At 37.3% G+C, this 24,454-nt stretch overlaps 1 protein-coding gene across 1 annotated transcript in view; it reads left to right on the forward strand.

Annotated features, from left to right (window-relative positions):
- Window positions 1-24,454, forward strand: part of EFL1 (elongation factor like GTPase 1) — a 59,178-nt gene that overhangs the window by 29,059 nt on the left and 5,665 nt on the right. The window contains exons 16-19 of the mRNA XM_082061495.1: window positions 8,685-8,816; window positions 11,258-11,405; window positions 13,070-14,067; window positions 18,404-18,588. Coding sequence (XP_081917621.1) covers window positions 8,685-8,816; window positions 11,258-11,405; window positions 13,070-14,067; window positions 18,404-18,588 — 1,463 coding nt within the window. The remainder of the gene's footprint in view (window positions 1-8,684; window positions 8,817-11,257; window positions 11,406-13,069; window positions 14,068-18,403; window positions 18,589-24,454) is intronic.

Here is a 24,454-nt window from a genome sequence, read left to right on the forward strand (position 1 = left end):
GCTTTGAAATAACTTTCTGGAATTCCATCTTTACTTTTCACTGAGAATTTGTCGCTATTGTAGCTCAGTGTCATTTGATGTGTTTGGAGCATATCTTTGCCTTTCAAACTGAGGTCAATATTAATGGCCCAGTCATAGCTTTTCATGTGCATTTTTGAATGCATTTTCTGGGGTTTTTTTGAATTTATTTTGCTATTAAATTGGAGCACGTGATAAATAACTTGTTATCAGTAACTTCCTAGGCTGCTAATATAACAAGTGTATTGAAGGCATTCCTGGTTCCCTCTCTTGCCATCTCTTTGTATGCCCGTTATTTCAAATTGTCCTAATCTGAGGCATTGGAAAGATGCTTTCATTTGGTAGCATTTTTCTTCTAATTAATGATTCCCCAAAATATTATTGCTTGTAACTACAAATGAGCTATTTAAAGGTTTCTTTTAGCTTGAAGCCAAATTTTATATTATGCTTTATCTTCCTTGAAAATTATTGTATTTAAAATAAACATCAACCTCTGCATAACATAGACTGAAATGAGCCATTATTCATGGTACTTTGGAACACTTCAAGTCCTATTTCCCAGGGCAACAAAATAAGCAAGGAGAAATCACTTACAGGCAGATGTAAGGGAGCAGGGGGGCTGTTGCCTTTAAAGGAGAGCATTGGGCATCGGGTCAGCTCTTGGAAAATTGAATTTTAATTAGCTACTTGCATGTCTTACAAGTTAACAGGATAAATGGTCAATGACTCAGTAGGGTATTTCCCACAGGATATTGTACACATTTGGTAATTGGTATGCTGCTTCTACGTGTGATGTCTGAAATATCTTCAGAACTGATTAGTCCGTCTTTGCGTTTACCTGATGTACTGAATGATAAAGTCCTCATATTCTCTTTTTATCTGATAAAATATAATTCAGGTATATTGGGATTCTACAGTAAAATTCTTAGATTGGCACAAGATGGGCAAAATTTAATGAGCTTTTAAACTGACTACCATTGTATTTTTGTGGCTGGCACTTCTAGTAGTAGATTCTAAATTCCCCATGTACTGAGGGTAAGTAATGCAGAACTTGTAGTGATATGCTCATGTAGCTTTTTCTAGGCAAACATGACAAAACCTCCAAGACTTCTACAGATCAAAATGAACTCCTTGCAAGATCAGTGCCTGAAGCCCTCGTTAATTTTAACACCACTTATAATTGATTCTGGGAAGTAACAGATGTTATTTATATTTTATAATCTTCAGTTTAAGACAACAGTATATACATGAAGTCTGCCTGTTTTCAGGACACATTACTGAGACTGAATAAAACCTAAAATGGCATTTTCTCTTCGTGATCGATTGGTTGTTAGACTACGCCATAGCTGGCCTGATTTATGAAGAAATCATTTGATGTTATTGATCTGTTAGCTGAGATTAGTGTTCCCATGGGCAAGGCTGCTTGAAGGTAAAGGGGCCCAAGATAATTGGTTAGTGTTCAGGGACTGCTTCTACCAGGCACAAGATCAGAGCATCCCGACATGTAGGAAGTCAAGGAAGGGAGCCAGGAGACCTGTGTGGTTAAACAGGGAACTGCTGGGTATGCTCAAGTGGAAGAGGAGAGTTTATAGATCATGGAAGGAGGGGCTGGCCACTTGGGGAGAACATAAGGCTGTTGTCAGAGGGTGTAGGGAGGCAACTAGGAAAGCTAAGGCCTCCTTAGAATTAAACCTGGCGAGAGGGGTCAAGGACAACAGGAAGAGCTACACCTGTGAGACATTTCTCATCTCCAAAAAATATATATTGTCATTAGAGAGTGTACTTAATGCTCTGTTGTGTAGAAGGCTTTTCTTTTTATTTAAAGGATTGCTGGGCAAAATTTTTTCTCTTGCATAGGATGTTCAATATGAATTCAGTTGATCTGTTTTCCAGTACAATATGCAATTTCATTAATTTATTTACAAAAGCATGTTTACTGTTACTAATAAAAAACCCCAACAAATCAGCATTTCAAAAGACTTTTAGATTATCAAAGTAAATATGTTGAAACAAGCATTCCTAAATTCCATTTGTTTGGGTCAACAACTGTGCTGAACTGCCTCTGAAGTTCTGGTAGTCATTTTTAAAAAAAAATAAGTAAATTCAGATGTGTTGCTGTCAGGTCAAATTAAAATAATTTACCCAATGTAATTATAAATCTAAAGTTTGGTTTGTGTTTCAGAAAGCCTTGAAGAGTTTTGTATGATGCTAAATGCTTTCCACATGCAGTAATGGAAGTATTAATTTGATGTACAGGCTAACTGAAGGGAGTTCCAGTACCTATGTGGTCACATTGTTCAAAGATCTGTCCACATATCTACTGTTGTTCGGTATCTCTGCTTTCAAATGATGTCAAGTTCAGCTGGTGTGTGGAAAGGAATTATAATATGTGGACTCAGGCAAAGTATATTACATATATACTTATATACATATATACTTTTTTGGGTGTAAATCTATGAACGCCTTGATCGCATAATATATAAAGACTAATGGTAGCACGTTACAAGCTTTAAATTTCTTTCTAAGTTTCAATGCTAAAATGAAGTTTAACTATCAATATGTAAAAATCAGGATGATTTACTTTAGTTCTGAGGTCAAAAAATTGGTATGGCATAACAAATGAAATAATTTTGTAGCATAAGAAAAACACCATTATCTGAAATACTTTCATCTTCTATATTTATTTGCCTCATTAAGCAATTTAAGGGAATGGATATTTCATTTTAAGTACACCTATTTGTAAACCCAGAAGTCAGATTGGCATGTTAACTGATTTTGGTTTAATTCTATTTCCTTTAAGGTAAATTTGTATTTCAGCAAGCAAATTCCTGACTCAGGTTTGGTGTCTGCTTTTTCACACAGTCTGAGTGCAGGTAGATCTCTATCCATTCACTTTAAATTTTTAAATTGTTACTGTTTAATGTAAATTTTTTTTTATACCTTCCTTGAAATTGTTTTTAGTCTAATCTGGAAAAAGTGTAGGAAAGTTCATAATTACAATTGTCAACTCAATCTACAGTTAGGAAACATGTTATCATGCAGTTTAAGTACTCTATCAAATATATGGTATTTTTTTTCAGAGGAATCTCAGCAGAAGATAAGAAGATAAACTATGCTTGTTTACTCATATGTTAGCAATGCTCTTCCAAACTATATTCTTGCAATAGGAGATTTTATTGGAACATACTATTAGATCATATTATTGCTCTCCGTGCAGTTCTTCTAAAAGCAGAGAGCTTTGTTCTTTGAACTGATAGTCTTTTTCCCTAAAAGAACTCAATGGGGTGCTCTGGTGCTTTTTCATCTTTCAATACTCGATTATTCAGTAGTAAAGCCTTATGGGGCTTCTTGTATTAAAGGTCACTTAGCACGTCAAAAGGGAGTTTTGTTAAAACATTATTAATAATATGTCTGAGTTTACTCTCATCTGATCCGAAAGTTTCGCTTAATTTGCCCTCAAACTGAAGTGAAACTAACAGTAAAGTTCTACAATACCTTTGTATTGAGGAACTGAATTCATGTTTCTGCTTGTTAATGTCTAGCATGTATTTAGGTAGAAGTTGTTTATTTGAAAGTCATGAAGAAACTGTGACAGAGGCATCTACACTCTGTTGGATACTGGTGATTTTTAGAGATTCAGCTCAAAAAAACCCCCAACATTGGGAGAGAGGAATGAAATATGAGAGAAAATGTTGAATTAACTTTTCCTGCAAAATGATTGGAAAGTACTGAGAACAGCTGAAATCATGCACATATTTTACAATATTCTGTTTTCCATACGAGCAATTTCACTTGCCTCAGAAGCAAGAAAGAACAATTGAGGGGAAAGTGCACAATTACAGATGAGAAGAGGAGGCTCACCGGCAATCTGCTAACATGTGGTCTGTATTACGGAAAAAAGTTGACGAAATCTTGACTAGAATGTGGTCTGTGTCTTGATTTACATTCCTTTCCAGAAACAGTTTCTAATATAGAAAGGTCAAGTTCTGCCATCAGATGTCTCTATGCAGTGCCCATGAGACTCAAGAGAAACATGCTAAAAATCTAAGGTGATAAATGTATAGTGACTACTTATCCAAAGTCCCTACAGTTACCATCATTTAATCCCCATAATTTGCAAAACACTTTAAGATTCCTCAAATATAAAAGGAATAACTGAGTTTAACCCTACCAAAAGCCACCTTTCCCTTGCAAAATTCCTCTTCTTCTTTCTCTTTACTTACTTATTTACTTACTCTTTATTTACTTATTAGGGATAGTAATGGAATGATGGAGGCTAATGCTTAAAGTGTACGAGGAGACATTGCAACCATGTTAGTCACCCTAATAGGTGACAGTGGGCTTCTGGTATAATATTTTCTGGGCTTATGCTAGATTTGAAGGAGAATTATAATTGATGTGGAGTTATTTAATTAAGTTTTAATGATTTTAATATCATTTGGCAAATACAGAAAGGTGGATTTGTGAATTTTTGTGAAGATTAACGTTAGCTTTTTGCTTTACTTTATTCGTTACGGTGTTAGTCCAAAGCTTGACATGTCTCCATTCCAAAGCAGCCAAGGATTCTTAAGTGGTGATATCATCAGTGAGAGAAGATAAAAATGCCCCGAACTCGTGTGCCGAGGCTAATAACAATGTGGCAGAAGTTTAAATTTTAACAGCTTTCATTCTTCTTTGTTTGATTTTCACACCGTAAACTAAATTATTTCCTTATCTGATTGTAAAAGTTATGCATGGTGGTGGTGTCGGCTTCATTTTTTGCATCTTGAAAGAATATTAAATGCTAAATCTTTCTACATCAAAGGAAACTAATTACATCTATCTTGAAATTGATCTATTATGTGTTTGGATCTTGATAGCTGAATTCAGCTGGAAAAGTGCACTTTATCTTTAAAGGCTGCAAAATTAGTGTCTAAGGTGTAGTGGTTACTAGCAAGACACAGAAGCGAAAAGTATATGGAGGCTTGTCTTAAGTCTCCGACTCCTTTTGAAAATTTCAGTCATGATGTTCTTATCTATTGTTACAATTTAGTTTCTGTCATGTGGTAAAAACACTGGTGATACAAGTGTATACTTGATTTAGTATTCTTATCTTCTAGGGCAAGCCATAGAAACGGCTCAACAAAAGAAGGACCTTTGTAAATCCCACATTTCTTCATCTGTGTAGTAATTCTCTCTGATGTACACCGTAATTTGGTCTACTTTTAAATACAAAACAACCCAACTCAGGCGGCCTTTCACAACATTATCTCACAGGCTGTTAATAAATTCCTTGTCTGTTAAGAGGGAGTCTTATTTTCCACCTACAGATTGACAATTACTGTTGAAATAACTTTAATGCTTTGAAATGTTTATTGTTGGTCACTGTGAATGATTTGTCAGAGTAATCTGAATAGTCTATGTAAAAAGTAAGCAACCGGTTACATTTCTATAAATGTGGAAAACACTTCTAATATCTGCTATCAAAAATCAGTTTGATAAACAAATACGTGTAGGAATGGCTTCTTTAGGACGAGAGAGATAATTTGTCATCTTTCAAAAATTATATCTTTGTATAATACTTGAAGTCTTGCCTGTTCCTTTAAAGATGGTATCAAGTTTGTAGAACTAGAACTGCTTCGCCTGGGTGTTTCCATCTGAGTGTTAAGTTTTGTAAAATTACCTTTTTGTCTGTGGAGGCCTTGGCACACAGAGCGAGGCCTGGAGAGTGGGATTTTTCAGTTCCTATTATTCAAGTCCAATTGAGTTCCGGCCCTGTATTTATTGATCAGTAGAAATGCTTTGTCAAAATGCCTGAAATGCCTGTACACCAAGGCGTGCAGCATGGGGAATAAGCAGGAGGAGTTAGAAACCTGTGTTAGGGCAGGAGATTATGACCTAGTGGCAATTACGGAGACATGGTGGGACAGCACACATGGCTGGAATGTGGTCATGGATGGCTATGTCCTTGTCGGGAAAGACAGGCCAGCCAGGCGTGGTGGTGGAGTCGCTCTTTATGTGAGAGAGCAACTACAATGTATTGAGTATTGTCCAGGCACGGATGAGGAGTGAGTTGAGAGTCTGTGGGTGAAAGTCAAGGGGCAGGCTGGCGGGGGTGATACTATTGTGGGCATCTATTATAGGCCACCAGATCAGGGTGAGGAAGTTGATGGGGCCTCTACAGGCAGCTGAGAGCAGCCTCACAATCACCTAAAACAAGAGAGCAGTAGTTTATCTCATCTTGCTTACACAGTTATTTCCTACCTTTGGTTCCTTTCTTTTTGAAAATTATTGTACTACAAAAAGAAATGTGAAGTAAAATGTCTGTGTTACAACAATGTCTGTCTTCAAAGGCTGAACAGGACAAAACCAATCTTAAAATGGGAGGCATATTTGTAAGCTTAATTTTGGAGTGGCTTTTCTGAGTCCATTCAAGTAATTAACAAGTAGCATGTGTAAATTTTAGTGGGATGAACAATAAGTAAATTTAGGATTGATGTATCAGCATATTCAATAGAATTCTTTAATCGACATGTCATGTGGTACTTTGGAATTCGTTGTGTTACATCTTGGTCTAATATTATTCAGAAAATACATTAGCAGTTACTCATAATGATATTATGAAAAAAGTGTCCAAGAACCTTTATGGACTTTTTTTGTCTAAGTTCATTACTAAGAATTTGTAAATTAGATTCATCAGGGCTGGGCACTGCTCTGTGCTGGCTCACACAGTTAAGCAATTAAAAAGTTCAGGTCGTAAACCTGATTTTTGTGAAAAGTGACAGATTTTTTTTATTTTTAGTGTATGATTATTGCCAGACACTAGTATAATTGATGTACTTTTGCCTTCAAATGGGAAATAAAAGAACAGAGAGCTTTAAGTTTTCTTTATGGTAATAAGAACACTGTATTGTGTGTCAAGAAAAGAATGAGTCTATCTGAAGTAAGATTTGGTAACTTGATTTCTCTGGTTCACATTACACTGTGAAAAGAAGCTGTTCACCTCCCACTCTAAATCATTTTCCTTTTACCAGCTGGAGAAGATCAGAATAAAATAGACCCATCCCTTTTCTCAGTCCCTGGTGGTGATGATGATCCAGCATTTGTTTTTCATTCAAACCACATGTTGAATAAGTGAAAAAGAGGAAATACATGCTGGTCATAGGTCAGGTGCAACACAGAGTTTATACAGATTTATTTTCTTTGTAGCATCTGCTATCCTGGATTTAAAGCCATTGAATGCTCTTCTACTTCTATTTATTTTAAGGCAGGTTTTCTTAAATAGTGACATTTTGGGTTTTGGCATATCCTACTGAACAGACATTCAGCTTCAGAGCTGTAGAAACAGCTCGATTGTGCAGATGAGAACTCTGCAGCAGACTGGCTCTTCAGAATTTAAACTCCCTCATGATCTCATAGGGTGGAAGCCGAGCTGCTTTGTTTCTGGCCTCAAATAAAGACTAAGCCAAAAAAGAACCTGGAAAAGTATTAGGGTGATAATGGGGAGCTGGGGTTAAGAGCTTCTCTGTTTATCACTGCTCAGGCACGTAGGGGAGAATGAGGAAGGAACACAAATATACTGCAATCTACAAATGCAAATTTAATTTTTAAGCACATATAGATTATGAGCTAAAGATTTAACTTTTCTCATAGTAAGTTACATGTGCATTTAATTTCTACTCCATTAGAAGTACTGCAGTGCTCATTGCTTACAATTGAAGGATAATCAGGAAAAGTGACTGTATATATCAATATCAGCTTTATTTGTTGTCTTTATTACTCAGACACTTCTGGTAGTGTTTTTATAGCTCTGGCTAAATTATGAATGATGTCCTGTTGGTTAGAAATTTGGAGGCAATAATTTCAAATTGTTTTAAACGTGCCAGCAAGCCAGACAAGACTAAATTCGCATTTACAGCAGCTATTTTGTAGATTTATAGCTAATATATTTTTCTGTATTTTTTCTTATCACTACAATTTAAGCTCCGTTTTCTCCAACCTGGCAGCATTTAAAAATATAGTAGGATTAGAATTAATAGCTTTCTATGTGATAAATTAAATTTTACAAGATTCATATTGCAGAAAAGGGAAATCCCAAATGGGCATATGGGGGGTGGGAAGAAAAAAATAAAGCATTCTTCAAAATAAGATTAATTAAGCACTTGGGGGAGCTTGTCAGCAGAGGCTGTGCAGTCTCCATCATTAAAGCATTTTAAAACTTGACTGGGCAAGGCCCTGAGCAGCTTGATCTAACTTTGAAATTAACGCTGCTTTGGGCTACAGGTTGGACTAGATGACCTTTGGAGGGCTCTTGCAATCTGAATTTTTCTAAATTTAAACCACCAAAAGTAAGTGTGAGCTGTACAAAGGATCGGACATATTAGACGGGAAAAAAAAGTCCATTTTGTTCTTCAGAGCTGTAAACACCCTGTTAAAAAATACAGAGGGAATGCAATGGGAAATGTGAGACTGAATATCAACTGTTACACCAGAGACTTCAATACTGAGATTATGCACAAATATTTTAACAGATATTTTATATGAACAGTGAGGGATTTTGAATCTGAGTTTTGTAATTAGAATAATTTCAGCTTTTTTTCAGCTTTGCCATCATGTTTATAGTCTCAAGTAATATGACAGTGGGTGATTTCTTGTCGTTTTACTTTTCTTTTTCCAATTTCCATTAGGAATAGGAGGTCTGCAAGATTTTGTGCTGAAGTCTGCAACACTGTCAACATCGCCAGCTTGTCCACCATTTACACCTCTCAACTTTGAAGCTACACCGATTGTGCGGGTGGCTGTTGAACCCAAACATCCAAGTAAGTTTAAAGAGAACAGGGATGGTAACGCAAATTCAATGTGGTAGCAGTGCAGCTTCCCACCCTTAGCAATTTGGCTAGTTAATGATCTATCCACTGAATCAGAGACTGACCCAGTGTAAAATGAATGTATTTGTTGCCTAGAGGGCCATACTTTATTGTCCTTGCGAATTCTTCTAGCTGGCCAGCTCATGGCTCAGTAGGTGAGGAGATAGCAGACAACCTTGTGCCCTTTATGGGCAGACTTAGCTGTTCCACAAGTAAGACACTATGTGACTATAAAGGTTGGCTATTCCTTTACCATGAAGGTAACTGTATCTTTGCGTTTTTCACTTCTGCTGGTATTCTTTTATATTACATCACTAAGTTCATGGCACAGATCTGCAGTAATGCTTCAAATTTATTCCCCACTCCCCCTTCTCTACAGAGTAGTGTATCTCTGGCTATATTTGAATTGCAGCCCAATTTCCATTTTTTATTGTAGTGTTAGTAGAACAAAAATAACCCTCTTTCTGTTCAGTTACAAAATACTCTTAACACTAAGATTACATGCTTTTCAGAATGTGATTGGACAGTTTAGCAGCTGTTTGTCCTGCATGTTTGAATAACAGATAATCATACATTGTACTTCTCGCATTTGTTAAAGCAGTTTTAAAATATTGGAAATTACTGGTTCTACTGAGTGTTGTATTAAGGTGAAAATGTTAAAGAAACATAAATTTAGAACTACTGACTGATTTTGGGGGTAATTTTTTTTCTTACAGAAATGAAGCTGTATCATTCTTACACCATTGCTTAATTTCTTCTCACTAGTAACTTCTGAATCTATGGCTTGAACTAAATTTGTTAGAGGGACAGAAGCCTCAAATGTAGCTACAAATGCAAAAGTTTCCTGAAAATCAGCTGGCACTTGTGCTAACAGAAAGCTGTGCAAAATTTGGCCATTGCAGGCTCAGCTTGGAAGCAATTGGTTGTCCAGTGAGCTGCGGAGAGTCTTGAGGTGGCTCTGGCACACTGGCACATACAGGTGCCTTGGATTGCCACAGCAAACCTCCTTCAAAACTGCATCTGTTTGTTTGGGAAAGTGACTCAAATAAATACAAATTATTTCCTTATGTATATTTTGAAAAATTACTGCACATCTTCGTGTCCACATCCACATTCCAATATGGTTGCCCTAAGCTCAAAAAATCTACTCATCCCTCTCAGTGGGCTTAAATGAAAATCTTTGTTCAGCTGTGTTCGCCATGTGAACTAACACTGTGTTTTTTCCACTTTTTGTTTATTTTTATGTCTGTTTTTCAAGGATACTTTTCTATTATACCCTTACAAGCTTAGGATTAAATATACAATATCATATTTCTTTTAATAGTCTCCAAGAGAATGACAACTTCAACGTCACTCTTCCTTCTGTATATGAATATGTATTCCTAGGAAGCCTGTGGGTATTCTTTACCCCATAGGTAAAATAAAAAGAGGAATCATAATTAATTTGTATTAATTGTATTAATTAGGAAAGGCTGGTGACATGAGGTCTTTATGCATAGCTTTGATGTAATCTAGCCAAATTTGACTCAGCTGTGGTTGTTCATTCTCCATTAACTTTAAGGCAACTCTTTTTAAACACCTTCATTTTAGGGGCAGCAGTGTCTTGTCTCACTGAAAAGGTCTCACATTCTCTTTAGGCTGTAGCAGCACTGAAGCTTCTCGGTGGCTTCCAGCTAGTTTAAATCCTTCTTGTGCTTCATTTGTTCCTATGCCTTATAATTAATCCATATGGAATTATTTTTGCTTTTATTTTAGTAAAGTTAACATCTTAGTATTTATGTATTTAGAGAATTTTAAGCGTAGGCAGTTTACTGGTTGCTACACTTCTTAGCAATGAAAGATTGCAAAGAAATACAATTACTTACTGAAAGATGACTTTAAACAGTTTTAATAAATAAGGAAGGTTATATGTTCTCATAATTTGTGAAAATGAGGAGTGAAATCCTGAAATTTTTAATCGCTTCATATCAATAACATTTAATTTTATTATGAGCTGTATCTGTACTGAATTGTATATAGGAAGGAAGATAACATAGCTTGGTATGCTAACCCTATTGTAAAACTATGTAAAACAAAAATGTGCAATCTAGTGTGTTATGGTTGTACAATGTGAATTTTATCATCAGTATGTAAATTCTTGGTGACAAATTATGAGTATAGGTTATAACTTCAGTTGCTGCTCCTAAACCATACCACTCCTTGTGATTCGTAAGCAGAAATTAGCCCACAGAAAGACCTCCAAATCTAGCTGAAAGTTTTTGAGTTTTCCTAAAATGTGTACTTGTGTTTAGACTTCTATAAAAAAGAGTGTTACTATTTATCTTTTTAAGTATAACCTACTTCAAGGATTCCTCCTTTGGTATTTCTTTGTTAATAACACCTTCTTTTACCAGGTGATATGCCTCAATTGGTCAGAGGAATGAAGCTTTTAAACCAAGCTGATCCATGTGTTGAAGTTTTAATCCAGGAGACAGGAGAGCATGTGCTAGTGACAGCAGGAGAAGTTCATCTTCAGCGTTGCTTGGATGACCTGAAAGAAAGGTTAGAGGGGCAAGGAGGAAGAAATATTTTTAGTTCAGTAGGTGTCTGTTGTATGTCCATGCAGTCATGTAATTTATCCTTTTATCATGCATTGACATGCTTGACCAACCTCACTGACTTTTCTTACCTTTTCTTAATTAGCCCAAAAATAAGATTCATCCAAAACATAATAAATTTGTTTGTTTCCTTCCATTAGGAAATTTGTTGTCTTTGAGAATCTTCCAATATAAACTCTTCTAACAAACTTAAGAGTGTTTAATGACCTGAAATAATAGGGTTTTCTGGTATAGAATTGATGGTTCAATTTTTGTCTGTAGTTAATGGTCAGTTTGTTTTAATTATCTCCCATAGTTTCTTTCGTTTATGTTTTAGTTTTGTATAAAGCTGTACTCAAGTAACTTTATTAAAAAATTATAACTTAATTTTAATTGGAACGACTGTACAATATAAATCTGCTTAGGTTGTATTGGGGAGAGGGATTGGATTTTGCTGCTACTAATGACAGGTCTACACATGAACTAATCATCTGGCATCATTCTGTAATGAATGAGTCCCTTTGGTGATACTTGTAGTAGCTGCTTCACTTGAAATTTGTTCCTCAAGGCACTTAAAGGCATTCCACTGTAGGCAGTTGTTGACTTCTACCCTCAGAATAGTGCCCTGTGTATTTACATTGTTACCAGATCACCATTCAGAATGATCCTTCAGGTTTGGAAGGAGAGCAGTGGGTAAGGCTTCCACCAGCTAATCACAGTGTGAAGCCACCGGGAGCTTTTTTTTCCCTACATCAATCCTCCTGCTCCTGCACTGCCGTGTGAAGTTTCACGCATGTGGGCAGCACAGCGTTGCGTGGATTTGAATCTGCTGTAACAGAAGTGTGGGGAAAATGGGAGTATCAGATTTCCAAGCGCTCTTAGCTGCAGAGGGAGTATTTGATCTGAAAACATGAGGATATAGCATCTGGGGGCTCCACACGCCTTTACTAAAGCCTGTTCAGCTTACCCAGTGCTTCATCCTTTCAGAGCATCTCACTGTAAGAACAGCTGTGTTCTGGTTCAGATAGGGTGTCCATCTTTCTCAGCATCGTGTCTCCAGCAGCGTGGCAGATGTCTGGGGAGAAGTAAAAACAAAGCGACCACAATGCTTTCCTGGGCCTTAATCGTTTTCAGTTCAGAACCTCTTGTCGTTTGGTTATCGGTTAATCCCGATCAGTCTTCCCCATGCCCCTCATGATTTTGTAGACCTCTGTATCCTTGAAACATCTGAAGGCTGCTTTCAGTTTCATTCCCCTGATCATCCTTACTCTCATTTTCTTGTAGTTCTATTGTACCTTGTTTGATGGGAGAGAACAACAGCACATAGTTGCAAAGATGTGGGTGAATGAGGGATTTATACAGGGGCACAGCAGTGCTATTGCTTTTAGTTTTTTCAGTTTCTTTCCAAATCTTTCTGAAGATGTGAGGAAATGCTTCTTTATTGAAGTATGTAACTCTTTTAAAAGAGTTTGAGTTTGACGTGCATTATCTAGTAATCTGTGTTGCAATCCAATTTATTCATGAACGTCTGTTCTGTGTTAAGGCCATTGCCCTACCTTCCCTCTCCCACCTCCCAAGTTTAAAAGTATTTTATAAATTTTGAACTAATTTTTAAAATTTACTTTATAGGTTTGCAAAGGTACAGATTAGTGTATCAGCACCTATTATACCATTCCGAGAGACAATAACGAGACCTCCAAAAGTTGATATGGTGAATGAAGAAATAGGAAAACAGCAGAAAGTTGCTGTCATACACCAAATGAAAGAGGACCAAAATAAAATTCCTGAAGGAATTCAGGTCGATTCTGATGGGCTTGTTACAATATCTACTCCAAATAAACAAGCTACTCTCAGTGTAAGAGCAATGCCACTTCCTGAGGAGGTAACTCGACTTCTTGAAGAAAACAGTGACTTAATTCGAACTATGGAGCAACTCAACACATCTCTGAATGAAGATAAAAAAATCCATGAGATAAATCAGAAGACTCTTGATAGGATCAAGGAATTTAAACAAAAGTTGGAGCAAAATCTGACAGGAAGAAAATGGAGAAATGCTGTTGATCAAATCTGGTCATTTGGACCACGGAAGTGTGGGCCTAATATTTTGCTATATAATTTTGAGGGCTATAAAAGGTCTGTGTGGCAGTGCCTTGGGAACGCTGAGAAAGAAGTCAGTAGATACAGAGACTTTGACAACAGCATAGTAAGTGGATTTCAGCTGGCTACACTTTCAGGTCCCATGTGTGAAGAACCCCTCATGGGTGTTTGTTTTACAGTGGAAAAATGGGAAATGAATAAAGTTGGAGAGGTGCTGTCAACTAGTAGTCAGGATTCAGTGGAATGTGATGCCACAGAACATAAAGAAGATACTACTCTGGCAAGCAGTTGCACTGATGAAGCTTGCAGTGCGAATGAACACCAGGACAGCAGTCAAAGTGTTACAAAATCACCTGAGAAAATTAGTAAACACAAGGGAGAAGTTTTACTTGCAGATTGTTACGGTCCCTTCTCTGGGCAACTGATTGCCACCATGAAGGAAGCGTGTCGTTATGCTTTGCAAGCAAAACCCCAGAGGCTTATGGCAGCAATGTACACATGTGAAATTATGGCTACTGCAGAAGTTTTAGGTAAGACAGACAAAATAAACCTTTGTCGAGAATTTGCTTCCTGAGTTTCAAGGTGAGATTTTATAAATTAGACTGAACCAGAAAGTGTAACTTGATTAAAACTTTTGTCAGAAGTTTTTTATAGTTCTCCAGTAGATTTCTACAATGCCTTTCTGATGCCTGTGAATGGACATTTAGCGTTCTTCTTGCTTATCTGAAGCACATGCGCAAATAGCAATGCTACTCATTTTTGGAAGTGCAAGATACAAAATGTTAATGAATTTTTTGTAATATCAACTTCAGTAAATGCAAAGAACAAGATTCTGCCTCATAATTAACTATTAGTTCCATGAAGAGATGAGGAAATCTATCCTGTTTGTAAAAGGAGTGCAAAATCTTAGTTAATGCCATTTCAAGACGTTTTGAGTTAATATAATAATCAATATAGAAACAAAATCAAGGAAGAGAGAGAATCTTAAATTATTGTTACAGTCCAGCTGGGTAGATTTTTAATATTTTTTTTAGTAGCATCTGTATCCTTCTGGTATGCAAGTTGCTCATTTTGCAAACCCAGTGCATACCAAATTTGTGTCACTTATATTACCTTACCATTACAGCTACTTAAACTTGTTTTTATGACCTACTTACAACACTTCTTAACTTACCCTAGCATTTGTTCTTGGAGTTTTCCATGGGAGTTGCTTGCACAGTTAATCTGATCCAGTGCACCAAGATTTTCTTTAAAACTGTTTTCCACTGCATTTAAGCTATCAGCAAATTTCCTTTGACTATACTACTCATGACAGAAATTATAGCATATCCCACATACAATAATTAAATATTTGGTTATTTGCTGTGAAAATCTCAGCTGTTGTGCACACAAGCATGATGGACCGCCCTCCATCATCTTTGCCAAATCTTGGGAAACGGGAGAGGTGCCTGAGGACCGGAGGAAAGCAAATGTCACTCCAGTCTTCAAAAAGGGCAAGAAGGAATACCTGGGTAATTATAGACCAGTCAGCCTCACCTCCATCCCTGGGAAACTGATGGAACAACTTATCCTTGGTGCCATCTCAAGGCATATCAGGGATAAGAGGGTCATTAGGGGCAGTCAACATGGCTTCACCAAGGGGAAGTCGTGCTTGACCAACCTCATTGACTTTTATGAGGACATAACAAGATGGATGGATGTTGGCAGAGCGGTGGACGTGGTCTACCTTGACTTGAGTAAGGCATTTGACACAGTCTCCCACAGCATCCTTAGAGCTAAACTGAGGGAGTGTGGTCTGGACGACCGAGTAGTGAGGTGACTGTGAACTGTCTGAAGGGAAGAAGCCAGAGAGTCGTGGTCAATGGGGCGGAGTTCAGTTGGAGGCCTGTATCTAGTGCAGTGCCCCAGGGGTCAGTGCTGGGGCCTATATTATTCAATATATTCACCAACGATTTGGATGAGGGAATAGAGTGCACTATCAGCAAGTTTGCTGATGACACCAAGCTGGGAGGAGTGGCTGACACACCAGAAGGCTGTGCTGCCATCAGAGACCTGGACAGGCTGGAGAGCTGGGCAGGGAAAAATGTAATTAAATGTAACAAGGGAAAGTGCAGAGTCTTGGGCTCCTGTGTAACCTGGAGCTCCGTGGGGGGATTGCACTGGATGAGCTTTTGAGGTTCCTTCCAACCCCTGACATTCTGTGATTCTGTGATAGCAGTTATAAAAAAACAAATTGGTCTGAAGGGCAAAATTTACAATTGTGTCTAATGAAAAGAAATGCTTTTGAATGAGCAATTTTTTCATGCAGGTGCGTGATCCTGTTCTTTTCTGGAGGTTCTTTTTCACCTGGTAAATGGTGTCCTGTGGTAACCTTATTAGCACCTTAACGTACAACTTACTGTGACATAGAACTTCTGCATCTTAAACTGTCTTTATTTTTTAACATGTAAGAATGCCTATCACAATTGGACTTCATAGCATTACACATTACTGTTCCAGGAGCACGTAGGCACAGTACTCTGAATCTCTACATCAAGTTATAAGCAAGATATCAATATTCATACCACAAAACCACTGTATAAATTGCTGTTTTCGAAAATGACTTCTACCAAAAATCATGATTGTTTACAGTGATGTAATTAGCATGCATCAGCTCATCAGTTGTACCATAAAACCAAATGGAAACAGGGCTTTCTTTTTGAAGTAGCATCAGATTTTCAAAATAACCATCTTAACTATTTTGAATAGGAAGATGTTGGTGATTGATGGTGCTAAATCCATTCAACTTATTAATGTAGAGGTAGAGCCAGTATTTCTTCAGTATACTGCAGTCTGCCTATAGTGGTAAAACTGAAGACCTTCTATCACTTTGTGATGCTATTAACTGAGGCAATACTCCTGACTGCTTGGATGGAATACATGTAGCTACGAACCATTTAGTAAGCTATAAATTGTCTTCTGGCTTTTATGATTTCAAAGAATAATCTTCAGTGAATTATGACCATAAAATATGTACATCTAAAGTGCTTCGTGATAAAGTTACCTTATTTATCTCATTAATTTGTGTGCAAAACTTTCCAAGTCCTACTTAAAATGATCAGTAGAATAAATATTTTGGAGTATAATATGAATAACCTATAAAGTGGGTTTGAACTTACTTGCTTTAACAAATGGCTTTAATATATACTGTGTGATACATACACAGTATATTTACAGTGGCCATGACGTGATGCTCTTTTGCAGCGTGTATATTTAAGCTTGCATTTTGAAGCAGTTACTGAGTTGTGAGCTGTGCTGAAATATGACCCTTTGATATCTGAGAATTTTCCAGCCTCACTGAAATTTCTGTAGACTTGAAATTGCTTAATTATGTTAACAAAGGCTATACATGCGTGGCAAAGTCAGTGACTTATCCTCAGAACGCCTTAATCTTTTTGTGATTTTAAATATAGAGTCTTAAGTATTTCCTCAATTGCCTCATGAGCAATAAGATGACTGTTGTGCATAGTAAAGGTGAAGCTCAGTCACAGGAGCAGATCCTGGTAAGGGCATGAGGAGCTAAAATGATCAGTGATGGCAGAAAGAACTTCAACCCATGTTTTATTAGAGAACTCTAAACCCTGATTGGTGCTGGACTGATGCTTCATTACCTGCATCCAACGGGAAGATTTAGCTCTACTAGCTGTCTGCTTGTGCTGAATTTTCTGAACAAGCACCAGATTCTGTATTTAAAATATAATTGCAAATAAACGCACTCCAACATTTCCTCTGGTATCCCACAAAAGGCTTACAGTATATATGCAAATCCATCGATGTGGATATAGTATTTAATGATATCTTTCTGTCAAGTCAGAATAGGTAGCATGTATTACGAAGTACTGGATATTTCTAGTTGTTTCCAGTGAGAGTTAGTACTGCCCAGCTATTTACAAGGTAGCAACATGCATTCATGTTTTTTCAGTGCAATATAATATAAATATTTGAACCTCTTAGCAATTGATATAAACTTGTTCTTCACTACAAGGTACTTTTAAAGTTTATTTGTACATCTAATATTTACTAACTCTTCACATTTGTAAATGAAGGTATACCTAAAACGTTTTTTCCAGTGCAAAGGTTTTCTTGTGTTTTTATTATCTCGATCAATACGTGTATTTGCCAGGTTTTGTCTGTAGAATACTTAGCCCATACGTCTGCAAAAACATTTTAAAAAATTAACGCCTACTGTAATGTTGAACATGGGCATTTTCACAGCTACTTTCATGATACATACACTGTGTTTCAATGGACTGAACATTCCTTTGGGAAAGAGAAATAAAAATTATCCATGACTAACTCAAAGCTGAATTAATTAAAAAGCTAATTGAACACATTAACTGTAATAAATATGTAGTGTTTCAGATAAACTGTGATTAGAATAGCACTGTAGTGTCTGGGACGAGTACCATACAGTGATCCAAACAAACTTCTAAAGGTAGTCACGACATGGTTCCTGAAACACAGTAATATTTCTTAGTAGTGTTTCTCAGATATTTGGTTGTAAGAAATAAAGCAAGGTAGGCAAATAATTTGGCAAAATGCCTTTAAAATTAGCTATACAATTGCATAAAATGCACCTAGTGCGAGTATGATCTAGATCCATACAGTAGTACTAATTAAAGGTTACTCATATGATTCTGCACATTGTACTGGCAGAATATGTTGTTTGTTTTAATTTAATTGATCCACTTACAGGGAAGAATTTTAGCCAAAGAAATTATGTGTTTTACTTAATGCTGGAGTTTCCTAAATAAATATTTATGTATTTCTCTTCATGATGCAGAATATAAATATATCGGTAAACTCATGAAAATTATGTCTTTTCAGGTCGCGTCTATGCTGTGTTGTCGAAAAGAGAAGGCAGAGTGTTACAAGAAGAGATGAAAGAGGGGACGGATGTGTTTATTATTAAGGCAGTCCTGCCAGTAGCAGAAAGCTTTGGTTTTGCTGATGAAATCAGGAAGAGAACTAGTGGCCTGGCCAGTCCGCAGCTGGTGTTCAGCCACTGGGAGGTAAAAATATCTATTCACTCCATCTGTTTTGGTGATCTATTTCCTGTAGATGTGGCAGACTGGAATAATAAACGGAAAAGGTTAAGTTTTGGTCAAGACAATTGATTAATTCCTCTTTGAAATGAAGAGGGAAAAAGTAGGTTTATGTTAGTCTTATTTGCTTTTATGGATATGCTCTTCAGAAATGTATTTATATATTTAGATGGGATGCTTTTTTATTTCAAGAGAAAGTAAGTCCTTCACAAATGAAACTGATTCTTCATAAATGTGTTTTCCTCAATTTTATGTGCATTTTTTAATGAGTTGTCTGGTAAACTTATTTGGGAAATGGAAAAAAACAACACACAAAAAACCCCAACCTCCCACTAATAGAAAATGTAACAACAAATCTAGTGCCTGTGAGAGTTAACCTTTTAGGGGTTCGCAGACACCTAGGTATTTTTTTTTGTCCTTATATTTGCCAAGTCAACATATATTTTCATATTTAAAGGCAAAGTGAATAGATATAATGCTTTCAAAATGAAGTCTGGCGATATTAAGTTGAGGTGTCCTCAAAATTATTTAATGTGGTCATCTTTGTCACTTATAGAAATGAAGAGGTGAAAGCGGAGGTGTAAAGGAAATAGGGAAATGGGAAAGCTGGTGAGGAGTGTCATCAGCTGAGAGTGCACTGTATTCTGTTCCTGCGATGTGGATATTAGATCTTCAAGGAGAAATATAAAAAGCTGTTAATCAGAGTTCCTTGTTCAAGACAAACCTGCATTGTAGAGCTCCTCAGAAGATTGCACTGAAGGAGCTAAAACTGGGTTCAAGGGCAAGAGTCAGTGCGTAGAAACTTTTCACAGGAAATCTTTAAAATAACTAAAGCCTTAAGTTTTTCTGTTTGTTTGTTGGTTATTTCTTTTTAGTCAAGCATTCCTTCATTTGGTGTTAGGACCATAGACACTTTTGTAAATGGATTAGGTCTTTTTGTTGTTTGTGTTTGTTTCATCTCCTGATTTATTTTGTGACCTCAAATGTCAAGTCTCTGAGTACAAACAACTAAAGATTTTTGAGGTCAGTAATACTCCATGCAGTTGCCAGTTAAGGTCTGTTTACCACTGTTTCTCTCTGAAGTGTGTGCCGATTTTTCATGTGGCGTAGATTCTTCCTCATTTCCTGTAGCTAAATTGTCCTGATAGGTAGCGTCTGTTAAATATTTCACTAGCAGTATTTCTTTGTTAGTAATGATTGTAACTGCCTCAGGAATTTTACGCGGATGCTAATGGAAAAGGAGGATTTCTGCAAACCAGCTGAGTCATGTGCTGTCAAAAGAGCTGAGAATCCTTGAAACAGTACACTTAGAAAAGTACATTATGTCTTTCTTGGCAGTGGTACCTTAGTTAGAAAATGCAGCGGACTAGTGACTTACCTCTCCTCCCTCAGTACTGATTCATTTAATCATCTTGTAACTCAGTCTGACTTCACAGAGAACCACAAAAGGGATAAACAGAGCTACACTATATGAAAAAGAAGAAGAAAGAAAAGGCAACCCTCCATAGATGGTGTATGAATCGGCTTTGTGAGTCCAGGGATGTGGGTGGAAGGCAGTAACAGCGGAGGTGCCTCAAACCAGGAGTGCTGGCAGTATTGCACACAGCATCTTGTCAGTTTGGGATGTTCTCATCTGAAGAGCAGCTGGTGAGGTTTTGTGGCTTAACTGGTCTTTTGTCTGAACGGGCTCTGATATCAGTGCCCCGAAGGAATATCAGTCAGAAGGATGTTAATTCCAGCTCACCATTGTTCTGTGCCAGTTTATTTAGGATTTGTAGCTACTGTGCTCCAACACTAAGCACAAACATAAACCCCTTGCCTCTCTGACCTTCCCTTCTATCCCCAGACCTTGTGTATATGTTCAGTCTGTCAGATGTTATGAGTTTTACATAAGAAAATGTTCACACATAATTACAGATATGCATCGGAGAGGGAGATTTGAACAACTGGCAACATTTTCTAAAACTCTCCCTCTGGAGAGATTATAATTACAGTTCCTATGTTAAAATGTATTGATGGCAGGAAAAATGATTGTGTCAGCCAGTCACCTTTCCATCTGGCAAATCTGTTGGTGGGGAGGGTTGGGGTTTTTTTTTTTGTCACATTGAAGGACATGCTCACATATTTTTGTGACAAAATAAGCCTTTTACTAAGCTACAAGCAATGTTGGCTCTGTGCGGTGATGGCAGAGGGAGCGCACGCTACCCTCACATCAGCAGAATTGCTAAATAAATAGAATTTTCAGTATGGTGATATGACAGAGAAGCCAGAAAAAATGGGTTTGTGTCTCAGATCACATGAGAGCTTTTCTCTGCTGCTTTTTCTTTCTGTATTCTGCTAAAAACAAAACAAAACCCCCAAATAAATTAAACACCCTTTCATGTTTCATCAGGTATTAGGCAGGACTTTGACATTGCTCCACTACCGATGAATTATGGTGGTTTATGTATATACATGATAAACACCAGCATTTTATTTGAATCTCAATTATTCAATGTATCAATGTGTTAGATAACATGATGTGAACTCTGGGTAATCTTATACTATTTTTCCATTGTGCTAAAAAAGGAAAGGGAGTGCAGTAGTTACTTGGTTTTATTTTTGCATTTCCTATGTTACCGAGTGTCTAGTTGCTGCTTTAATTGCATTCTATCCAAACCCTTCCCTGACATTGATTTAATTCTGTGTCAGTGGTATTTTCTCAGTGTGCTCAGCTCATTAACTGAGTACCTGGGACACTTATTTCTCTATACCGATTCTTTCTGAACTGTTGTTATCCCTATTTCACAGATAGTGAAATAGACACTTTTTGGTACTTTTTTAAACTTTTAAACACTTGATCTCATGGAAATCACATGCCTAAATTATGCTTAAAGAAATTAGGTTTGAATTAATTTTTAAATTATTTTTATATTTCATTAGTATGAATTATAGAGTAAAACATAGGAAGGTCAGTGACAGAGCCTACATTTAGTTGAAGCCATTTTGATCTCTGTGGAAATGAAATTACCATTTCTTTTTCTTCAATTAATGAATGTATTTGTATAGTTCAGGTTGCTCCAGGTGCAGGGGCTGAAACAATACACGTATTGAGGTCTGTCTTGTCAGATACACCTTTTCTATTAATTTCTTCTGTCATGGTTATACAATTTATTCCTGCCTGTAGAGGATGGCAGCAACCAACCGTTCATGGGGGCTTTAAGTTTGATCCCAGTTTAAATAAATTGATTTTAAAACTTAGCCAAGTATTTTTCTTTATAATATCCCTCGGCAAATATTAAGTGTATTGGGGTTACTTGGCCATATTTTCTTAGATTTCTCCATAAACTTTCTTCTGAGTTCTTAGTTTGAAATATATAACTTTGGGATAATTATGAACTCCTTGTATTTTTTAATCCTTGAATTAATAACACACCTTCAATTATTGTATGTTTTTGCCTGAATCTGTTTCTTTTGTTCCCTCTTGATTCTTTGCAGTTACATCTTTCACTCAGTCATGTCATTTTATCTTAATCATAAGGTTCTTTGAACAAGAAGATATTTGTGATTGCACAATGCTTAGAATAATGGAGCTCTAATCCCATTTGGGAAATCTGTGTTATAGTTAAAAGAAAAATGCATGTGGCTCTATTCAGATGCTGATTGAATTCTCAGCAAGTGCGGAAATTGTCAAAGATGTCTACTGGTTGTAAGGTTGCAGAATATATAATATTCCTGTTAACTCACATATTTTAAATTGCATAATGATTGGCTGTTAGACACGCTTCTTTTCTTGGGGGTGGGTAGGGCATGGGCACACTGTAAACACATGTTCAATCTGAATTCTTTTTCAGTGTCCCTTCTAAGTAGAGTAGTGTCCAGAATGTGCTGTACCCTGGGCTGCCCCACAAGGAGCGTGGCCGGCAGGGGAGGGAGGTGACTCTCCCCTCTGCTCCTCTCTGCCGAGGCCCCACCTGCAGTGCTGCGTCCAGCCCTGGAGCCCCCAACGTAAGAGGGACATGGACCTGTTGGAGTGAGTGCAGAGGAGGCCGCCAAGATGATCAGAGGGCTGGAGCATCTCTCCTGTGCAGACAGGCTGAGAGAGTTGGGGTTGTTCAGCCTGGAGAAGAGAAGGCTCCAGGTAGACCCTGTATCAGCCTTCCAGTACCTAAAGGGGACCTACAAGAAAGCTGGACAGGGAGTTCTACAAGGGCATGTAGTGATAGGACAAGGGGTAACTGTTTTGATCTGAAAGAGGGCAGATTTAGATTAGATATGAGGAAGAAATTCTTCCCCATCAAGGTGGTGAGGCACTGGAACAGGCTGCCCAGAGAAGCTGTGGATGCCCCATCCCTGGGAGTGTTCAAGGCCAGGCTGGACGGGGCTTTGAGCAACCTGGTGTAGTGGAAGGTGTCCCTGCCCATGGCAGGGGGGTTGGAACTGGGTGATCATTCTATCATTCTGTCATTCTTAAGGGCTCTGGAGAAAGGTAAGAGGAGGACTGCATGTAGTAAGTCAGAAGAATATGAGGCATTCTGAATCTGGAAGTTTTATATTCTGAATTTTAATTCATTCCTGTCAAAATTTAAGTCATTTTACAACTCAGATGAGGGCTTAATATAGAAGCTGCTGGATGAGATTGTTAGGCCTGCACTGAAGAGGAAGCAGACTAAGGTAATGAGAGAGACTCTAGGAGTCTGTGAATCTCTGCTAGGTTTGAACTCTAACTTTACATACATCGTTGTGCCAGTAACAGTTGAAGCATGTAAATGAATGCTAGGAGCAACCTGGAACCTTTCAAATAAGAAAAGCTCATTGTATTGGCCAGGACATCTGGAGCTAATTAAAACAGTAAATAAATGTGGTAGTGGTGTGGCTTTAATTTTCCCTCTGAATACATTTCTTAAGTAAAAGGGGAAAATGCAACAGTAGAGCCACACGTCTCCTCTTCCCAGTTCCCAGATTCCTGTTTGTAGCTACTGACTGAAGTCAAGGCCAAGGCTCAGCTGTCACTGATTGAAACAAACAAGCATTATGCTCTTAAGACAAAATAAACTTGTATCAGTTTATTTTATAACTAGTCCTGTAAATGTTCCTTATTGCAATATTAACTGGAGGAGGAGTTCTCATATCTGACTTCAGGCATTTTAAGGTCTTGGCCATCCCCTTTATATATTGTGAATGGGATCTCTGAATTATGAAATACTTGTGGATACTCATTTAACTCTGCACTCCTAATACATCTCGGTAGGTTAAACATCTAAGGTCTGACTGCAAGTTATTCTGTATCCCCTTGAGCCTCGGAAGCAAAACAAAAAGTTATGAACCTGGTATTTTGGGGGATTTTTGAAGCTTTTGCAGAATGGCTGTAGATACCAAATAAGTGAACTTTTCTGTTGGGTTTATAACTTCCATCTGTCTTGCTTACTCTCTCTTTTTCTTTTTTTTTCTAATTGTATTTTTGCCAAACCTTGTAATTTACAATGAAGAGCTGTTGACATAAAATACTCCTAAGGAAAACAGAAATAAAATTGGGAGGTTTTTTTCAAGTTAGTTACAAAGAAAGCAGTCTGTTTTCGGGCTTGCTTTTAAATGCCTATATAAAAGTACATATAATCTTGAGAAGAAGATATATTGTGTTTATTTGTCTGATACATCAGTTGTTCTGTAGTGATGCAAAGTGGCGGCGTGCTGGGAAACCAAGATTCGACTACAAGGTAGTCAAACAATTGGTGAAAAGGGAGGCTGAAAATTAGCTGTTGTTTTTTTCCTTTCAGGATGTGGTATAGAGATTAGCTATTTATAAAACAGGCGAGCTGGTACACAAAGTATTTGGTACAATGCGAAAGTTTGT

Source organism: Streptopelia decaocto (assembly GCF_964273445.1).
Source record: "Streptopelia decaocto genome assembly, chromosome: 9".
Classification (NCBI taxonomy): Eukaryota; Metazoa; Chordata; class Aves; order Columbiformes; family Columbidae; genus Streptopelia; species Streptopelia decaocto.